The 19,694-nt window shown below is 39.4% G+C and overlaps 2 protein-coding genes across 3 annotated transcripts; both read right to left on the bottom strand.

Annotated features, from left to right (window-relative positions):
* Positions 1–122: 122 nt before the first annotated feature.
* Positions 123–4,827, bottom strand: LOC127430567 (coiled-coil domain-containing protein 152-like). The gene is made up of 8 exons (XM_051680405.1): positions 4,489–4,827; positions 4,254–4,359; positions 3,173–3,241; positions 3,008–3,072; positions 2,795–2,897; positions 1,051–1,178; positions 725–820; positions 123–591 (listed from the first exon to the last, which is right to left on the bottom strand). The coding sequence occupies exons 1-8, from the start codon at positions 4,549–4,551 to the stop codon at positions 466–468; spliced, it is 756 nt and encodes a 251-aa protein (XP_051536365.1). The 5' UTR covers positions 4,552–4,827; the 3' UTR covers positions 123–465.
* Positions 4,828–4,829: 2 nt separating this feature from the next.
* LOC127430562 (growth hormone receptor-like) lies at positions 4,830–19,060 on the bottom strand. 2 transcript variants are annotated; one of them, XM_051680398.1, is made up of 9 exons: positions 18,813–19,060; positions 12,540–12,648; positions 10,113–10,248; positions 9,694–9,872; positions 9,280–9,464; positions 8,418–8,559; positions 8,232–8,322; positions 6,585–6,654; positions 4,830–6,489 (listed from the first exon to the last, which is right to left on the bottom strand). In XM_051680398.1, the coding sequence occupies exons 2-9, from the start codon at positions 12,601–12,603 to the stop codon at positions 5,617–5,619; spliced, it is 1,740 nt and encodes a 579-aa protein (XP_051536358.1). In that variant the 5' UTR covers positions 12,604–12,648; positions 18,813–19,060; the 3' UTR covers positions 4,830–5,616. The 2 variants fall into 2 exon arrangements, with proteins under 2 accessions (XP_051536358.1, XP_051536357.1); XM_051680397.1 differs by having other exon boundaries at positions 12,540–12,613.
* Between the last annotated feature and the right edge of the window lie 634 nt (positions 19,061–19,694).

Raw genomic sequence — 19,694 nt, 5'->3', positions numbered from 1 at the left:
GTAGTTCTCTGAATGGATCAGCATTTTCGTGGTATTTGATGTCATGAGTAAGGCACTTCCTTTGTGCATTTGGGAGCATGTGCACGTGCCTGAAGAAGGCACCAAATTAACAGGCGTCTCTATTGATGGGCTTATAAGCTTTATCTGGAACATGGTGGATGTGTTTACATGTGCGCTGACCGCACAGAGCAACACCTAGGCTATAATCCCTGGATGTTCATGTCACCTGCCAAATCCTCCCCTTCTGTATGACCTCCCCTGTACCAGTCTATACAGTTTTCAATGCTAAACAATGGAACAGCAACAACGTCTACACTGAAATTAAGAATTCAACACAGAACACTAAATGCAAAAATATTTAGAAAATACTGAGAGGAAAATAAATTTTCAAAGACACAAAACAGTTGAACACAAACAGATGTATGACGTATGATGCCCTCAACATGTTACAAAGTGCAGATCTCATTAGTTTTTCCTCCTCTTCTGACGAGAGTCTATCAGTCCATGGAGGCTCTGCTGTTCCAGCTCTCTCACCCTCTGACGCAGAGCCTCAATCTCTTTGTTTTTCTCCTCCTGAATGAACTGGAGCTTCTGAGGACACAACAAGCATTGAAAAAAGAGAGAAAAACAAATAAATAAAACATGCAGGTGTAATCCGAAACCTAGCTTTTCCAAGACTCTGCCAGTAATGGTATTTTGCCAGTAACACTGCAGAACGACTCACTCTTTTGAAGATATTCTGTGGCAGAGGACCTGAAGCTTGTTTCTGTGGCTGACTCTTTAGTGACATGCTCTGGGCTCTTGCGAGCTTAGCACCAAACTGCAAAGTGACGGTAAAACACAGAAAACAAAATGACAAGTTTTTAACAACCATAAAACCACTACAAAATTAACAACTCTAAAATTACCAGTCCTTGTTAATTTAAATAAAAGTACTAATAATAATCAAAAGTTCTAGGGTTCAAATTGGTAAAATCAAGAAACCTAGAGTTAGTGTCTTTCATTTACAAAGAATTCATAGGTTGCAGAATGAAACTACTTATATTTTACCTCCATTTGAAGTTTAATGATTTGACATTGCTTTTCTTTCTCCTTCTCTCTCATCTGCTTTCTCATCTCCACTAAAGTGGATTCATTTTTCTCAAGAGCCAATTTCAGTTCAGTATCTTTATCTTCCACTTAGAAAACAAGATTAAAACAATGTTTTCTTTTTGAACACTTAATCTTACAAAATGTATAACAGTAACAAACTATACTAGAGTCATTCTTGGGATTCTGTAATATTTCAATTTGTAATTTGTTTTTGTTTTTTTTAACTACATTTGATTAAATGTCTGAATACTCCCAAACATTAGGCACATATTTAACATCCAAGAAGTCATATTTCCCCACCCTTTATTATTTTCAATTTGTTTTCTGACATTTAGAGGGTTTTTGTTTTTAACCCCATCACAGACATAAGTGAAGTGATTTGAAAATGATTCTACACAATACTGGTTATAAAATAAACATCTATCTTCTGCTCATGTGTCCCTCATATCAATTTAATGATTACAAAGATAACATTTATGACAGTTTTCTCATTTTATGTGATGAATCTACAAATAGGCAAATTGTGTGTCTGTGGTCTCAATATTTTTGTTAAAAATGTTTTACAAATTCAGATTTTTAACTAAAACCCCAACTTTTTTGTGCTAGCCCTTAACATCTGTCTGTGCTCAGCAAACAATACAAGGATTTTAAATTATGTTTCTCTTTTAATTATCCAATATTGTCATTCTCGTCTCAACCCCGTCACAACTCTCCTACCACTTTACACCCACATATTTTTAACACCATGTTTCATTCAAGTAAATATACAGAATTTGTAATGTATAACATATTGACTATTCCATATTTTTGTTACAATAGTCATAAATATAGTGAATTACTCAACTTCATCACAGGTTTATAGTAAAAAATGTGACAGGGTTGTGTGTGATGGAGTTGTTGTTTTTCCTGAAAATGGCCACTGTTCCTCATGTGGTGTAGGACAGAAGACCACATAGCATGCATACAATTAATAAGTTCTATATATATTTATGGATTAAAATACCATTTTACTATCTTTATTTTCATGTGATGGGGTTAAGCGTGATGAAACGCACCTGACTATAATACACTTCAAAATATGAATAACATTGATGATATTTCTTACCTGTTTCTGCACCATGCTGTTGAAGAAAGCTAAATGATGACACTTCTGATTAATAAAGTCACATATGGGTGGAACCAAAAATGTCACAAATGGGTGGATCCAAAATGTTTATGGGCTGAAAATGGTTGGTGTGAAGGGGTTGAGTTCAGAGTGAGGGACAAAACTTTATAGCCTTTTTCTTAGAAAAACTATGCATTTTTATTTTTTATTTTGTAAAATATCTTTCTCAGCAAAGGAACACATTTAAATGGTTACATTAATGACAAAAAATAATAGACAATGCACACATTTTATTTAATTATTTTCTTGGTATAAATTCAGAGAAGTGCCTCAGAGACATGACAAATTGCTTGGTATAACATAGAAAGAGACATTCTTTTATGATAAAGATTGTTTTAATTCAATAATTCTTTTAGTTAAATTCCTTATTAAAATGGACATATCAATATCTTGTAAAAAGCTTTTAACATTTCGTTTTAGTGAACCACCACTTTAAAAAGCCTGGGGGACTGAAATATTACCAAATCCCAAGAATGGTCTGTTCTGTTTCTGTTGATAGATTGAATGGTAGAGTAATGAGCAGTGCTTTTTACTCACCTTGCCTTTGTGTTTCTTTGTAATGATCGTCTAACTCCCTCTGGTGTTGATCTTTTAAAGCTCTCATCTCATTTACCAGTCTCTGAATCTGAGCCTTACTTTCCTACAACCACAAGCAGACGGAATTGAACACAAACACGCGAAACTCTCTTACAACATTTACCCTTCATGTCAACAGCAGCATATTTGAATACAACTCATTTACTCTTTTACCTCCAGTTGGGCCTCATTTTCTTTCTTCATCTGAATAGCAGCATTTTTCAGCCTCTCGTTGTCAACTAGATCAGGTTGTGACCATGTTAGTGCAGAGTTTTATTTGGATAGGGATTACAATGGAATGCAACATGTTCTATTAATCTATTTGGTTTTGGTTATTACCTCTGAGGTCGCACTGTTGTTGTAAAATGTGTTGCAGGCCTTTGACAGTTTCCAAGAGTCCATCTCTCTCTGAGGAAACAAAATCATTTCAACGAAACAGTGTTGTTCCAATTATACTGCAATAATGAATGTAAAAACAATAAGTAGAGGGAATCTAAGTTGTATCATTAGAATTTAAAGCTGAAAATGTAATTTATGTGGCATTAGTGCCACCAAACATAACTGAAAAAATAAACTTTGCTTTCAAAACGTCAAAGGGAATGGAGATATAAAACCGTTAAAGGAATAGTTCACCCAAAAATAAAAATTCTCTCATTCAAGGCCTGTTCACACCAAATTCATGACGATTTTGCGAGACAAACTTCCAACGGAACGTCTATTCACACCGAGTCCGTGAAAAATTATACATCAGAATCCATTGTCACCGTACAAAAGCTTGTTCGGAACGACCAATCGTACCGAGAAAAAAAAATGGACTTGGTGTGAACAGGACTTTACTCATGCTAAATGATGAGCTGAGAGGATCTCATAAAAATCTCCACTTTCAATTCCACATTTTTCTTCTTTTTTTGGCAATTCGCATTCTTCGTGCATATCGCCACCTACTGCTCGGGACTGGTCAAAGGTGGAGATTTATAGTAAAAAAGGACTTAAATATTTATCTGTTTCTCACCCACAGTTATCATATCACTTTTGAAGACATGCATTTAACCACTGGAGTCGTATGGATACATTTTATGCTGCCTTTATGTGCTTTTTGGAGCTTCAAAGGTTTTGTCACCATTCACTTGCGTTGTATGGACCTACAGATTTGAGATGTACTTCTATAAATCCTTGTTTTGTGTTATGCAGAAGAAAGAAAGTCACACACATCTGGAATGGCATGATGTGAGTTAATGATGAAAGAATCTTCATTTTTGGGTGAACTATTCCTCTAAATGCTCTTAAAACACCTAAAACATATCACTAATTCCTACAATACACCGCTAGAGGGCAGCAACGCATTCAAAACATTCTGACCTGTGGTAAGCTGAAGTCAATATCTTTTATAAATATATTTTACCTCATCTTTGTGTCTCACCTTCATTTAACTGCTTCTCCTTGTTCTGGGCGAGTTTTAGAAGTCTGCTGGTCTCGTCTAGTTGTATTTCAAGAGTGTTATTTTCCCCTTTCATCGCAGTTATTTTCTTCAACACAAATCAGTTATTTACCTCAACATTAGCGCGCTCGTAGAGCTTTTATAACAACACTACGGTCTTCAGAGGGTCCATTTCTTAATATTCTTAATATCTTAAGTATGCATTTAAAGGCCTTACATGCTCCAGTTGGATGAAATCTTTAATGATTTTATCCAAGTCTACTGCAGTGAGCTTTTTCATGTTGGCCAAAGTCTAACTGGGCAACAAGTGATAAAATAAGCGAGGTTTAAACTTCACTTCACAAGTAGTAACAACGTATATAATGTATATTTACGGTATGTTTGTTTCAAATACCAACACCTGGAAAGAAGTGGAGGGGTGACCAGATTAAACGCTGAAAGACCTGACAGGACTTTTCTTCGAAAATGTAAGCACGTGATCGCTGTAGCGACGTGTTCCCGCGCTGTGGTAAACAATCTAATGGGAGTGGTGACAGGACATAGAATACGAAACAAGTATTTCAGAGTTCATCGCTGCCGTTTATTTAGAAATACCTTGTACATTACAAAGACACATTATAGCTTATAACGTCCCATTTTATACAATGTATGTTTCACAACAATGAACCATGATCCAAACACATCACTAAGTGGTCATGGCTTGTCATGATAAGAAAATTGACAGTATTTATTTTACAGCATTTTCTCAAAAGCCTGTCCAGTCTTTCATAGAACCAAAAATGCAGTGAGAACAAAAACCTGTTAACAGTTCACATAAGACATCCCTCTTGATTTAAACTCTAAATGTGCAACATGGCATTTTACTTTATAACACTGACATTGAAAGATAATCCAAAGTAGGCATTTTACACAGACATGTAATGGTTAGTTCGAGGAAAACATATTTTCCAATGGTATAGATGATAAAATTCCACATTATGGATAAGTAATATAAGAAGCCAAATCATACCAATGTACTGTAGCTTTTAGGCCTACATCTCTATGTGGCTGCATAAAATCTAAATTGTTATCTTTTTAAAACAGTAAACAATGTGCATGTTATTATGAAAGCAACACCAGGAGAATAAAATTTACTCCAAGCCATATATAACCATTTATTAGCTTGCCAAGAGATTTGTTACATCTTGTCCATTTGAGAGGCTCAAATTGGCATTGTTTCAAGCTACTATTTGGCACGCCCTCATTGATCACACATCGTGTATGGTGTTGACTAACCGTGTCAGATATCTCACAAAGAGCAAACATATTCCTAGTCTGTGACGCATTCTGAGAAACTCCTCCACTTTTAGTTAAGGTTGTCTAGTAACTCAGGAGTCAAGTAGCCTTCAGGAGTGGGCCAAGTCTTTAGCAATGCTTTTGCTTGTGGGGCTATTTGTGTATTTGGTTTCAAGAGGAGACTGTTTTTCCAATCCACCCCATCCACCATGGTGTACTCGGGACTGGTAGGCTTTGCAAGAATGGGAAATGCTGTGGACGGAGGTGAAGTGTCTGTTTCAGTGCTCATGTTTTTAAGTTCTCTGAATGCACTGTGTTGTTCTTGACTCTGTTCTGTGAAGGTAGAATAGTCTGTTATAGGTTGGCTGTGTTGGGCGCTGATTACACTGGCAACAAGTGCGGAGGTGTAGTCTCTTTCATCAGGGAACACCACCAACCGCTGGAGTTCTTTCCTCTTATTGTTCTCATTATCTTTAAGAGCCTCATTATGACAGGTGGTGTTGCAAAGCATTCCTTGGTCCTCTGGAGAGAGCATTACTTCACCACGCTGCGTAACGTCACTGACCTGTGAGTATAGGTTGTTAGTCCAGGTCGTGTCTTGTGGAACAATAGCCACAGGCTGTGGTGTACTAGAATGAGCATGAGACAGAGGGTGGAAACCGTCGTGTCCACTGACTGAAAAGTGATGAATCTCTGTTTGATCATGATCTGACAGGTCTGGGTCACAACAGCTAGCCCGACCAGAGTCATCATCCCTGAAACCACTTGACATTTGAGGGGAGTCAGAGACCGGAGAGTTGGCAATGAGGAGCTCCTCCTGACTCTCGTGTGGTTCCTCAATGTCCACCTCTATAAACTCGACCCATGGATCACTGCTATACAGTTCCGGACGCAAGCCTGGGTGGGTGCCTAAGATTGATGTGAATTTACTCAGTTGGCCTTTCTGTGTAGAAACAAATTTATAGAAAAGCTTTCATTTATAGAAAAGCAAGAAACACTTACAGTAGAAGTCCAAAAAACAGGTGTGTGGTGAAATACCTGTAAAAGCATTGGGTCAATCCCTTTGATTTTTGGTCCAGGGACAGGTGGAAGGAAAATCACCATTAGCCTAGAATTAATCACACTGAAGTTAAAGCTTTGCTGTTTTAGTCAGGTAAAAGAGTTTAATATGACAACAACAACAAAAATCACAATTGTCGATTATTTCCCTTGATATTTTAATCACATTGCATGGAGAAATGGATTTTCACATGTTAAAATCCATTCCACAAACTTTCGTAGATTTTCCAACAAAATCAGCACGGATCATACCAAAATAAAAGTCAGATTTTGTCTGGGTCAAGACTATTTAAACACTGATATTTCACAGCATTCACTGAGCCAGTTTCCCTGCGCACCAATACACTGACTACTCCCAAAAATCAGCTTATTGAAGAATTCAGTTTACATGACATTTGAAATAATCATGTTATTCTCTGTTTTTGATGTCAAACTGTGAAAAGGCATAAGTAGAGCACATGTGCACATTGCATATGCTGATAAGAACGGCAGTACAAATCTACGCATCAATCTTATTCTAACGCCGTTTATGACCTTACACCAATAAAGGAACATCGTTTAATGCATTTACATGACCACACACATTCTCGGCTTATTAAGCATAATCGGTGTAAGAACATGCGCTCACGCAACTGGCATGTCTTTGATTTGTTACAATGCTCAATGTTGCAAACATTGTAAATAAATTTTTTTGGAAACGACTGGAGCATTCCTAAAGGGAATTCAGTAATTGACATTTTTCATGATTAGTTAATTGTGGCAGCCATAATTATAATCTTGATTATTTATATTTATTTATTTATTTTTGCTTAATTATGCAGTGCTAATACAGTTTATGTATTCTAAATCCATACAGTGCAAAAGTTTTATAGGATTTCAAAAATAATGCCATGAATAGTTTTTGATTAATTAACTTCATAAAAAGCGTTGTTAAAAAAAAAAAAAAAAATGTCTTGTCTTTAAAACACCACGAATTCTCCTAGTCACACATGTGCACAGTTTTTCAAGGTTGTCGTCAGATAGGTTTTTCCAAGCATCTTGGAGAACTTCACAGTTCTATGTATTTAGTCTTAATTAATTCTTGTGTCTTGCCAAGAAACTGATGTTGAGATGCGGACTCTGTGGGGGCCATACAGTACCTACCAGGGCCGTTTCTAAGCCTAGGCGAACTAGGCGGTCGCCTAGGGTGCCACCTGCTGCGGGGTGCCAAAGAGAAGGTCAACGCCATGCACGTCAATAACACCCCCCACCCCCAACAGGGGCGCCAGTAGGCATCTCGCCTGGGGCACCAGAATGGTCAGAAATGGCCCTGATACCTATTGTTGCAGGACTCCTTGTTCTACTTCTATTCTATTTGCAAAAGGAATGTATGGAAATCTAAAATTTATATTTCCTATTGGCACTCAAAAGCATATGTAAAATATAAAGTATAAATATAGGAACAAATATAAATTAACCATCTTAAGACAAATGTTTTTGTGAAACATCTAATGTGCCAAAGACTTTTGCACAGTACTGTGTTTTGATACTTTCCAAAAAAGCTGGAAAGCTATGAAGACAACAGGAAATCATACATAGTGCTGGCAGTCTGTATAACACAGTAGATATAAGAGAGCTGATTCTTACTTTTGTTGACGTGAAACTACAACAAACATCAAGATAATCCCGATACCAACAGCAGCAAAGATAAGCACAGCTGTAATAGGAACTCTTGATTCTGAAATTGAAATAAGACATTCAAAACATCACTGAACAAATCAATTAATTTCCTTCTAAAACCCACAGACTGGTAGGTGTAATCTTAAATCAAACCTTTGTCAGGAATGAGTAAGAAGATGGAGTCACTGAAGTCACCAAATTTGTAGCCTCTCATTTTGGATCTCACTCTGACCTCATATTCAGTGTTGCTGCGCAGACCATAGATATACGCCTGTGTTTCTTTACCATTCTCTAGCTGTAGAGAGATTAACAAGGTTAAATACATCATGGGGAGCGTAACACTCCAAACTTGAAGATACTGTAATTAGACTTAGTTATAGCTCTTGCTCTGGTGAATCAAATCTAATGACTCATAAGCTTTCTCAGAAATTACTTGATATAAAGCTTAAAAGGAGCTCCATAAGAAGCACATCTGACTTTATGTCTGTTTCTAACTTGCAGAGGATAGAGTATGGATGCACTGATCTGTATATAATAAATTTGGAGACTTAAAGGGATTGTTCACCCAAAAATGGAAATTCTCTCATCATTTACTGCCATCCCAGATGTGTATGACTTTCTTCTGCAGAACACAAACAAAGGTTTTTAGAAAAATATCTCAGCTCTGTTGGTCCTCACAATGCAAGTGAATGGTGACCAGAACACAGAAGGTCCAAAAAGGACATAAAGTCAGTTTCTCACCCACACCTATCATATCGTTTCAGAAGATATGGATTTAAACACTGTAGTCTTTAGGATTACTTAAAAGCTACCTTTATGTCCTTTTTAGACCTCCTGATTTCTGGTCACCATTCACTTGCATTGTGAGGACAAACAGAGCTGAGATATACTTCTAAAAAATCTTCAGAGATGGCATGAGGGTGAGTAAATGATGAGAGAATTTTCATTTTGGGGTGAACTATTCCTTTAAGACTGGTATGGCACAGTTCTATTGAAAACATTGCATGAGACTCACTGAGTTCCACTGTTCTGAACCCTTTTCTCTGTACTGTGTCTGATACACCAACAATATCCATCCTGTCTTCACATTCTCTGCTGCCGAGGGGGGTGGCTCCCAGCTCACAACCACATCACAGATTAAGCCAGATGAGCCCATACTCAAAAGAGTCCAGTTGAGTCCCACAGGTGGGTCTGGAAACACTAAGAAAATAATGAACAGCAATGAGTAAACAGTTATAACTGGCTTGCCTGTCAAGGCAAATATTCTGCAGCCTATATGCCATCAAAACAGTGATTTATTTATCTGTGATAAGGAAATAAGCCTGGTGTGAATGTTTATGGTTATCAGTGTATCATTGTGTAGCTGACCTGTGCTTGAAATCATGCCAAGAAAGTTAGAGAGTTAGAGTTTGTTTACGATATAGCTTACCAATGTCTTCCACATTGAAGGACATTTCATCATACACAATATCAAGAGAGCGTGAACGTAGTTGAATCCCATAAGGGTACCATATAATGGTATTGCTGGAATCGAAGTAGCATTCGTTTTTCCTCGAGGAGCTGTAACTTGGACATTCAGTCCATTTACTCTCGCTTTTCTTGGAATCCCTGCAGGGAAGGGGGAACATTGCTAATAATGTTCACAGGGATGTCATTTGTCTGTCCAACAACTAAGCTTTTTTTTACACTGCTTTGATTTCTGCCAAGCAAAATGTCCTGGTTATGGCCTAGAGCAGAAATCTGTTTCTCAGATTTATCTTTGCTTACAGGTGCAAGAGAATTGTTTTATCAAATAATAATAATCATGCAGTGTCTTTAATTCTGTGTTAGTGTTCCTACAGTAATTACTTTTCTAACATGTAGAAAAGTCTTAGATCTCCAGGTTCTGTGAGGTTCTGGAGAGATCCAGGCTCCCATTGGCAATGAAAAGTAATTAGTTCTCGAGAAAAGCAGCCAGTCAGGTGAGGTAGAGTGGTAGTGTGGCCTGCAAGAAAGAAAAAAATACTGACAATCTTGCCGATACAGAGCATACTTGCTTTAAGGTGTTTTTTCCAAGAAGTCTGATGGACCAGAAAAAAATAACAGTAATGTCAAGTTTTTAATTAGACTAAATTGATACATGTTCCATTGCACATTTATGCTACATTTACAGCAAGGCCAAGAGAAATAATCCAGTTAGCTGGATAACAGAAGTTTGATAAGCCTATGAGTGGTGCATTATATGAAATATATGAACGTGTCTAAATTAACTGAATAATGCAGTTCTATATTCTAATACTTTGTAACAATTAATAAATTACAATAAATACAGATTCATCTATGCTATTCAAGCACAGCTGAGAATAACCAAATCTGTGGCAGCTATTATAATATTATGAAAAAGTAAAAAACATTCTGTGAATGTCCTTTGGTTTAAACAACCTTAGGACCAACAGAATGTAACATAAATCCCAGCTGAGCCATAACTGTGAGGCCGTCAGCTGTGTTTTCCTGGAAATGTGTGCAGGCATTTTTCACATGTAGAAGCATTTGAGTGGCAGTATGCGGTTACTACATGCAGTCTCTTTGAATGGCTCTCCCTTGAGCTACTCAGTTAGCATTTAAGACAGCAATACGGATAAAACTGTAATTGATTATTTGAACTAACAGCAAAATTTAAACATAGTTCCCATTGGTAAGATTCATCAATGTAGTTTGCTGTGGAAGAACCACTGAAGTTTTATTTATTGGCAACTATACTGTACTGTAGATCTTACACTTTCAGTCTGGTCAGATAATGGACACTGGAATTTAAGGAAGGTGTTTTTAAGGTAATTCTCCATTGTCTCCAATTCTCTCATTCCAGAAAAAAATAGATAAAGAGTACAGAGAAATGATCATTAAGAGTCATGGTAATGATTTTTGGAGGAAGCATTCAACACTAGCTTGGTTTGTGATCTGGGCTTGTTTGTGCATGTCTTTTTGGAGATTTGATTTTCACAATTACCATTTAGTAACGTACTGAAATTAAAAAAGAACTTACATAAGAGCAAAAATAACTTATGTAAAATATCTGCAATCATGTCCTCTCATGTTTGTGAGTTTGATTTAGGTTTGCACTTTGTAATGACATCGCATTTAACAAATTATTCAATAAAAAAAAAAAAAATAATAATAATAATATATATATATATATATATATATATATATATATATATATATATATATATATATATATATATACAAATTAACTTTACAAATGAAAAGATTTCACAAATTGGTCATGCACAGGTTTTTTTTTTCTTTAGGACTGAAATGGTTATTTGTAAACTAATAATGAACTACCTTTTTAAGGATATGAATCAGAGATGTACTTCCACTGAAATTTGTTCCCATAGAAACATGTATAGCACACTTGCACATTAATGTGAAGCAAAACATCCATTTCACAGCAACATGGACTACCTCCCACTTACTGCAACCCTCTTTCTCTCTGTTAGAAAACAAATGCTAAAAGCACTTATTTCGAAATGAAAGCATTTGGGAATGGGCTTGTGAAGAACTGGAACGTCACAGGGCGAAGGCTGAAAGAAATTTGCATTGTGCAGTGCAATAAATTAATTTCATCCTCTTAAAGATGACACCTTCTGCACCTCTCTTCTGAAATGAATCTGTTTTATCTGCGTGCTTTTTGTTTAGTAACAGATTTCTTAACTACGTGGAGAACAAATCTTAACAGGTTTATCTCAGATTCTTTGAAGCCTACATTATGAGTCCTTTTATTGAAATGCATTTTAATTATGGATGCATTTTATTTCTAATATAAAAGGCAACCTGTTTGTAGTGGTTTTTGGCACTAAAAGTTAAATACAATATGTTTATATTGAAGGAAAAAAAAATGTTTTTGCCACTTTTTATGTAATTAAGCACAGAGAACATGCTGAAAGGCCATTAAGATTGAATGCAAACCCTTGTGGACGTCCGGACTGGGCTCTCTGAGCATTTCCAGAGAGCCAAGGAGCTGCTGCAGTGTTTCTCACAGCAATCAATGACTTTTTCCCTCATTATTTAAACAAGGTGGAGCAATGAAAACATCCTGTTATTGTTTAGCTACATTCTAGTACAACAAGCTCTTTAGAGACTTAGAAGAAAAAAGGTAGTTGGATGTTGATCTCAAACTGTAATTGTGTGTCAGTTTCTTGACAGTTCCACGTCGAAACCTCTTCAGTCAGGCATGTCATGTTGGGTTATTACAACAAGTATATACAGTATATACAGTATATAAAAACCACAAACCTTGCACTGTTTGTGTGGCCACAGCATTGATGAACAAGATACAGATGAAAAGGACAGTCTCCATGGTACAGTCCCTGTGAAGACCAAAATATATACACAAATATGAAATCTGTTAACAGAAAACATTATGAGTAATAGAAAAAGTCCTAAATCCACAGCCTCTTAATTCAGGTCAGTTGTTTTAGATCATTCCCTCTCCAAACTGCTGATCAAACAAATGAAACCGATACTCAATGAAATCTCAATCAGTTTATGATATTGGGAGCATTGCGAAATCACAGAAAACAGTCTTCTGTAGGACATGACATCCATTTTAAGCCAAATGCTCCAGCCAGTGGTTGTGAAATATATCCCCACTACAGCATGGCTTTACTCCAATCAACTTCTGGAAAACATTATCTCAGAACTCCATCTAATGACTCTGCACTTAAACTGCATGCAGATCACAGCCCTTCTCTCCTAGATTTTAATGACCTTCACAGTCACACCCAGTATGTTATACAGAGACAACATACACTTTTTTCTGTGGGCGAAGGGCTGGTTCTTGATAAGATGGGTAAAATCTGTTCCCTTACGACTCAGTACACTTGACATTGCGTTTATTAATGCATATGTGGAGTGCCTTCTTACATGACCTAGTTGAAATCTCTCTACAATATCGCCAATATTCTAATATTGGCTATGGTGTTTGAGCCCTGCCTGTTTTGGCGCGAAGCTGTCCGTTATAAAAGCAGATGCACAAACACCATTTCCTCAGAATATCTTCCTTCAAGACAGCGATCATCTTGTGTCTAGAAGCACTCCACCCTTTGCCATCAATATACATGTACATACGCGGCTACGAGAAGACTCTCCGCTCCCCTGCAGTGCTATGGCAAACATCCGCTTGACGCTTCGCTGGTGAACAGGCCTCAGCATCCTGATTCCCTGCAGCACTTCGGCAGGTGTTGTATATCCTTACAAAGCAACTGCATATTGTATATTATGTGAAATATAAATATATATTAATTTATATATTTATATATCTAAAAGAGTTGCTTATGTTTCGCGTCTTTATAATATTTCGTTCCGTATGTATTCCTTGTGCGAGAGGCACATCCCACTGTCAGACCAGCATGAGAGCTGCATTTACTGTCTGGGCCGCACCCACACAGAGCCAGCTCTCATGGAGACAGACTGCCCTCACTGCGAGGGCATGAGTCTCAAGACGTTCTGAGTGACAATTCAGCCTCACGCACCCTCCTACCCACCTCTTCTGTGATACCCGAGGATTCACATGAGGCGGCACGGTTGGGCCGCGAGGTCGAGCAGGATGAATTTGAGGTTCAGATTTGAGGCCTCATTTTGTTCAGCGGTTCTGACACTGGGGATGATAATGTCAAGTCAAGTTATTTTTATTTGTATAGCACTTTTCAAAACACACATCGTTTCAAAGCAGCTTTACAGGAAATCATGCATTAAAAAAAATAAAAAATAAAAAATTAAACTAATATCTATAATGTCTTACATAGATATTTGTGTAGTTTGATTAAATATTATTGTAAAATGTGTATAGAAATTAAATAATTAAATAATAATTGTATTTAGAACCCCTGTGAGCAAGCTGAAGGCGACTGTAGCAAGGAACACATAACTTGATAAAACTGACCCTAAAAATCCATAAAATCGCTGCATCAGGCGAGTGGTCAGTGGATGATACTGCCGCCCCTCCCCCCAGCGAGGGTGAGGAGCATGTATGCGCCACTGACAGGGAGATGCTCAGCATCCTTACAAAGCCGGTCGAAGAGCTTAACCTCGAGTGGTCTCCCCCAGAGGAACCTGAACAGTCTCGCCTCGATGAATGGTTCCAGCAGTCCGGACGCCGTCAAGCGGCTGCGTTCCGCAAATCTACCCCATTCTTCCCCGAAGTTCACAACAAGTCCTGGTGCGTGCCCTTCTCAGCACGCTCACGCAGTGACGCCATCCTCTCAAATGTGGATCACGGGGAAGAGAACGGTTATGCCCAACTACCCCCTGTGGAGGAGGTGGTAGCGGCACACCTCTGCCCAGTGAGTAACAGGGCATGGAAATCATGGCCCATACATCCTTCCAAGCCGTGTCGACAAACATCCGCACTGGCTGGAAAAACTTACTCAGTGGCAGGACAAGCTGAATGAGCACTCCCCGCAATGGCAATGCTCCAGGTATTTCAAGCTAAGATCCTCAAGCAAATGGACGAGCGAGGCTTCGATCCAGAGACATTCAAAGAGCTCCGCACCGCTACAGACTTTGCGCTGCGTGCCACGAAAGTCACTGCGCAGACCATCGGCAAGTCCATGGGCAACCTGGTAGTTCTGAATCGACATGTATGGCTGACCCTCACAGAAGTGAGTGATAAGGAAAAAGCCACTCTGTTGAATGCTCCAGTGTCTCCAGCTGGCCTCTTTGGCGGCTCTGTGAATAAGTTTGCTGGGCGTTACGATGCAACTCAGCAGCAATCACAGGCTATGAAACACTTCACTGCAGAGTAAATAACAGCCGGTTTGTCCTCACTCTGTTTTGAGCCAGTGCCCGACTAAAACTGCTGCCTCAGTGCTGGCACCTGCCGCTGCCGAGCCACCGATGAGGCCACCCAAGCCGTGGCCCAAAAGGAAGCAGCCGTATCAGCGCCCGCCTCGTGCCGGTGGAACAAACCCCCCCGTGCAGCAAAAGCGCTCCTGACGGGCACAGCCCTTTGAAGAGGAAAGCTCCAAAGAAGGCTCGATTCGAGACACAAAACACTGTTCCCCATCTCCCCACTGCTGTTTGTCGGGAAAGGGAATATTGTTGTTCGCAATATTGTTTAAAATGTTGTTTCTGTGTCTTGCACTCAAATAAATGCAAGAAAAAATGCAATAAATGCAAAAAAGAATACAGCACTCGTTGCAAATGCACGAGATGCTCACACATTCTCTTAAAGAGCCCTTTTCCTCTTCAAAGCCCACACCTTATGCGCAACCGCTTCCCTATGGTGAGCGACGCATTATATCAGACGGTGAGCAAACCAAATTGCCCTCTGTCCCTTTACAGGTATTTCAGAATGGGTGAAAAAACGATCGAACATGGTTATACGATCCAATCTGCACGCCGGCCACCCCATTTCAACGGCGTTCTGTCTTCCACGGTTTTGTCCGAAGACGCATCAGTGTTAAAAGCCGAAATACACAATCTCCTCGTGAAAAGCGCGAAAGAGGTTGTGCCAAATTGTCAAGCCCAAAAAGGGTTTTACAGCCGTTATTTTCTTGTCCCAAAGTAAGGTGGCGGGCTTCGGCCGATCCTGGATCTGAGACATTTGAATCGCGCACTCACATAGCGCCCGTTCAAAATTATTACTCAGAATCGGATCTTATTGCATCTACACACACGATTGGTTTGCATCAATAGATCTGAAGAATGCGTACTTTCATTATACGACATCACAGGATGTTTTTGAGATTGGGAACAGTGTATCAATTCAAAGTCCTGCCCTTCGGACCTTCAGTGCTGGATCAAACGCTGTGCGCATCACTATATCCCGCTGCTGTATAGCTGCTTTAGCACCTTGGACAGCTCCTGCCTTTTACCAGCGAGGTGTCACGCTAGGGCAGATTGTCAGGCGAAAAGTGGTGACTACGGATGCTTCCGACACAGGTTGGGGGGTGGTGTGCGATGGACGCACGACTTTCGGAACCTGGACAGGTGCGAAGAAAGCGTTGCACATCAACCGCCTAGAGCTATCAGCTGTATTCCTAGCCTAAAGGCTTTTCAGTCAGAAATAGTGAACTGTCATGTCCTGGTTCGCTCAGACAACATGACAGTTGTGGCATATATAAACCATCAAGGCGGAATTCATTTACCGCCACTGTTGAGACTGACGTGTCACCTTCTCCTATGGAGCAAGCGATATCGTGATACCGGGGGAATGGAGACTTCATCCTCAAACTTTATTAAGGATTTGGGAAATATTCAGCAAAGAAGAAATCAATCTATTTGCCTCAGTGGGGAATACCCACTGTCCCCTCTGGTACTTGAAGTCCCAAGTGCTGGGAGCGGACGCAGTGGCCCACAAATGGCCGGCGAAATGCAAATATGTATTTCAAGAACGATTAGATGCAGGACTCACTCCGTCTATGCTCAAAGTGTATGTGGCGACTATATCTGCGTATCACGCACATGAAGCCGACGCTACTATAGGCAAGCATGATTTAATCATAAAGTTCCTTAAAGGAGTCAAGTAAGATGATTAAACCCACCTCGGCTGGCTTCAGTCCCGACTTGGGACTTAACTTTAGCCCTAAAAGCTCTCACAGGGCCCTCGTTCGAGCCTTTGGACTCTGTTGATTTGCGCATAGTCTCCGTTAAGACCGCACTACTGCTGGCTCTGGCCTCAGTAAAACGGGTCGGTGACCTGCATGCACTATCAATCGACAATTCATGTCTGGTGTTTGGCCCTGACCTTTCAAAAGCCACTATCAAACCCAGAAAAGGCTATGTGCCGAAGGTCCTAACCACGCCCTTCAGAGTGCAGGTGGTTCACCTTCAGGCCTGCTTCCCTCCTCCATTTAATTCGGATGAGGAACAATCATTGCATTTGTTATGCCCTGTGTGGGTGCTACACACATACGTTGAGCGAACACATCAGTTCAGACTGTCTGATCAGCTCTTTGTATGCTATGGAGGATGCACGAAAGGAATGTCCATCTCCAAGCAAAGACTTTCTCACTGGATTGTCGATGCAATTGCCCTGGCTCATGAGTCACAGGGAAAGACTTGCTCAATTGGTGTTAAAGCACACTCAACTAGAGGCATGGCCTCCTCATGGGCATGGACGAATGGTGTGTCCTTACAAGACATATGTTTTGCAGCAGGATGGTCTTTTTGAAACACATTCGCAAGGTTTTACAACCTAGACGTAACGTCTCTTTCTTCATAAGTCCTCTCTGTTTAGAGCACTTGCTATTTCATCGGCCAAATATATATACTTATGCTCCTCCCTTTAAGAACAAGCTCCCCATCTTTTTACACAACCAACTGCATTCAGACCATTGTAATTTCCCATAAGTCACACAAGCATTTAAATTATAAATAAACTCCCTTCCCAACTGGGTTCATGAAGGTGTCAATTCATTCTATATGACTATAGTTAATATATTCATTCTGAGTGCTCCCCTTCTGGCCCAACACCAGGGTCACTCACTGTGGCATACTCATGTCAGTCGCCGTCCCACGAGACTGCGGTGTCATGTTTCCTTTCTGGGAGGTTATGTGGTGTAGTGTGGCATGATGGGATACTGTTCTCCATATGCCTTAATAAACGCAGTGTCAAGTGTACTGAGACTCAGTTATATACGTAACCTTGGTTCCCTGGGACGAAGGGAACAAGCCATTGCAAACGCCAGCTGCACTACAAGACTCAGAGTTCTTAAGGTACAAGCGATGCGCTCCTTGTTCTCAGTCAGAAATTCTGAGGAAATGGGTTTGTGCACCTGCTTTTATAGCGGACAGCTTCACGCCAAAACAGGCGGGGCTCAAATATCATAGCTGGTATTAGAATATTGGCGTTATTGTAGAGAGGTTTCAACTAGGTCGTGTAAGAATACACTCCCCATATGCGTTAATAAACGCAATGTCTCGTTCCCTTCGTCTCAGGGAACCGAGGCGTAAGTAACCGAGACGTTCTCCAAAGTCAAAATGCATAATTATAAAGTTGATGACATCAGTGCTGTGTGTTTGATATGGTTTCCTGAAAAGAGTCTGAGATAGAGTGAGACTGAGAACTTATAAGTAGTCATGTAAACAAACGTGTTTCAAGCAAAACAGCTTTAACAGTAAGGGACTGTTCACATCGAACGAGTTGTGGGGTACGTCCGCGCTGTTTCCATTTATTTTTCTTTGTAAACATACGCTAAACTGGCGTCTTTGGCCATTGCGACGCGTCTCACTAATTTTCAGCTTTTTAGACAAAATAAAAGGTTAAAAAATATCTTCACATGTTAAAACACGTCTCGGGGCATTTGCGTTCTGTTCAACACGTTGCACTGCCTTTAGTTTTTTTTTTTTTTTTTTTTTTGTTTGTTTTTTAGCGCATCGCCCCCTAAATCTGTTTGTTGAGGCACGAATGCTTCTGTTATGCCTATACTATAAAAATCCATAGTAATGTAAATATATCCTTCAACAACAACTGATTCAAGAATTATTGCGCCGCTATTTGCAACCACATTGAATAATGAATTCCACCATAACGGATTTCAGGTTTGTCCAACTACATTAACTCACCTTTTCCAAAAGTACGTTTCAGATTCGTAGATCCTGAGCTTAGATTAAAGTATTCCTCCTGGAACCTTGTGTTTATCGTACGATATAATTCGCACTATGGTTAAATTTCCTTAGATCTTCTTATTTATAATAAATCTATCGTAGATCCTGCCGCGTTTCCTTAAACGTGCCCTGTGCTGATCCTATGTCAAGACCTCTGCTGCTCTGTGATATACACTCTGTGATATACAGAACTACAACAGCATCTGATTCTGTACTAGTTTTTTTTCTAGGGCACATGCGAAAAAGGGCGTCACTTTTCCTTAAAGCACTGTGTAGGGACACTCTTTATTGGTTGCATGGACATACACTTTCGCATTTGAGAAATAAATGTAAATGAGACTCCGCCCTAATAAACCTCACAGTGCAAGTTTTCCTACAGCTTGTCTTTGATTAATAAAAAATGGCACGCGCTTCATTTATCAACATTTGTTTTCACGTGCATGTTGCGCGCTATTAGAAAAATCCAAAGGATAATATGAAGGGTCAGTGTTGAGATTAATTTCGTCTCCCTCCACAGCTCCAAATATTTAAAAAATAATTTGCAAAATTAGAGTGGTGTATTTACGTTTTTAGAAAGGCATCAATTTAATTCCAAAATATCTATTTGCAGATTTATTTATTTATTTGACGTTGTGGCAATGCAGTGCAGAATAGTTACACGTGACTTAAGCAGAGCACGTGTTGAAGGGGTCTTGCGGTGCAAACTCACCAGTGAGACTCAACAAGAATACTGAGAAAAGGCACATGTAGTAAAAAGTTTGTGGGGCAAAGGTGGGGGATTCAGAACTTATACGTTCTGTTAGAACCTTCAGATTTTGTTTTATTGTAAAGTATTTGCTG

This window comes from Myxocyprinus asiaticus, chromosome 40 (assembly GCF_019703515.2).
Source record: "Myxocyprinus asiaticus isolate MX2 ecotype Aquarium Trade chromosome 40, UBuf_Myxa_2, whole genome shotgun sequence".
Taxonomy (NCBI): domain Eukaryota; kingdom Metazoa; phylum Chordata; class Actinopteri; order Cypriniformes; family Catostomidae; genus Myxocyprinus; species Myxocyprinus asiaticus.
Note: the sequence above shows the minus strand (reverse complement) of the source record. Positions and strands in the feature narration are given on the sequence as shown.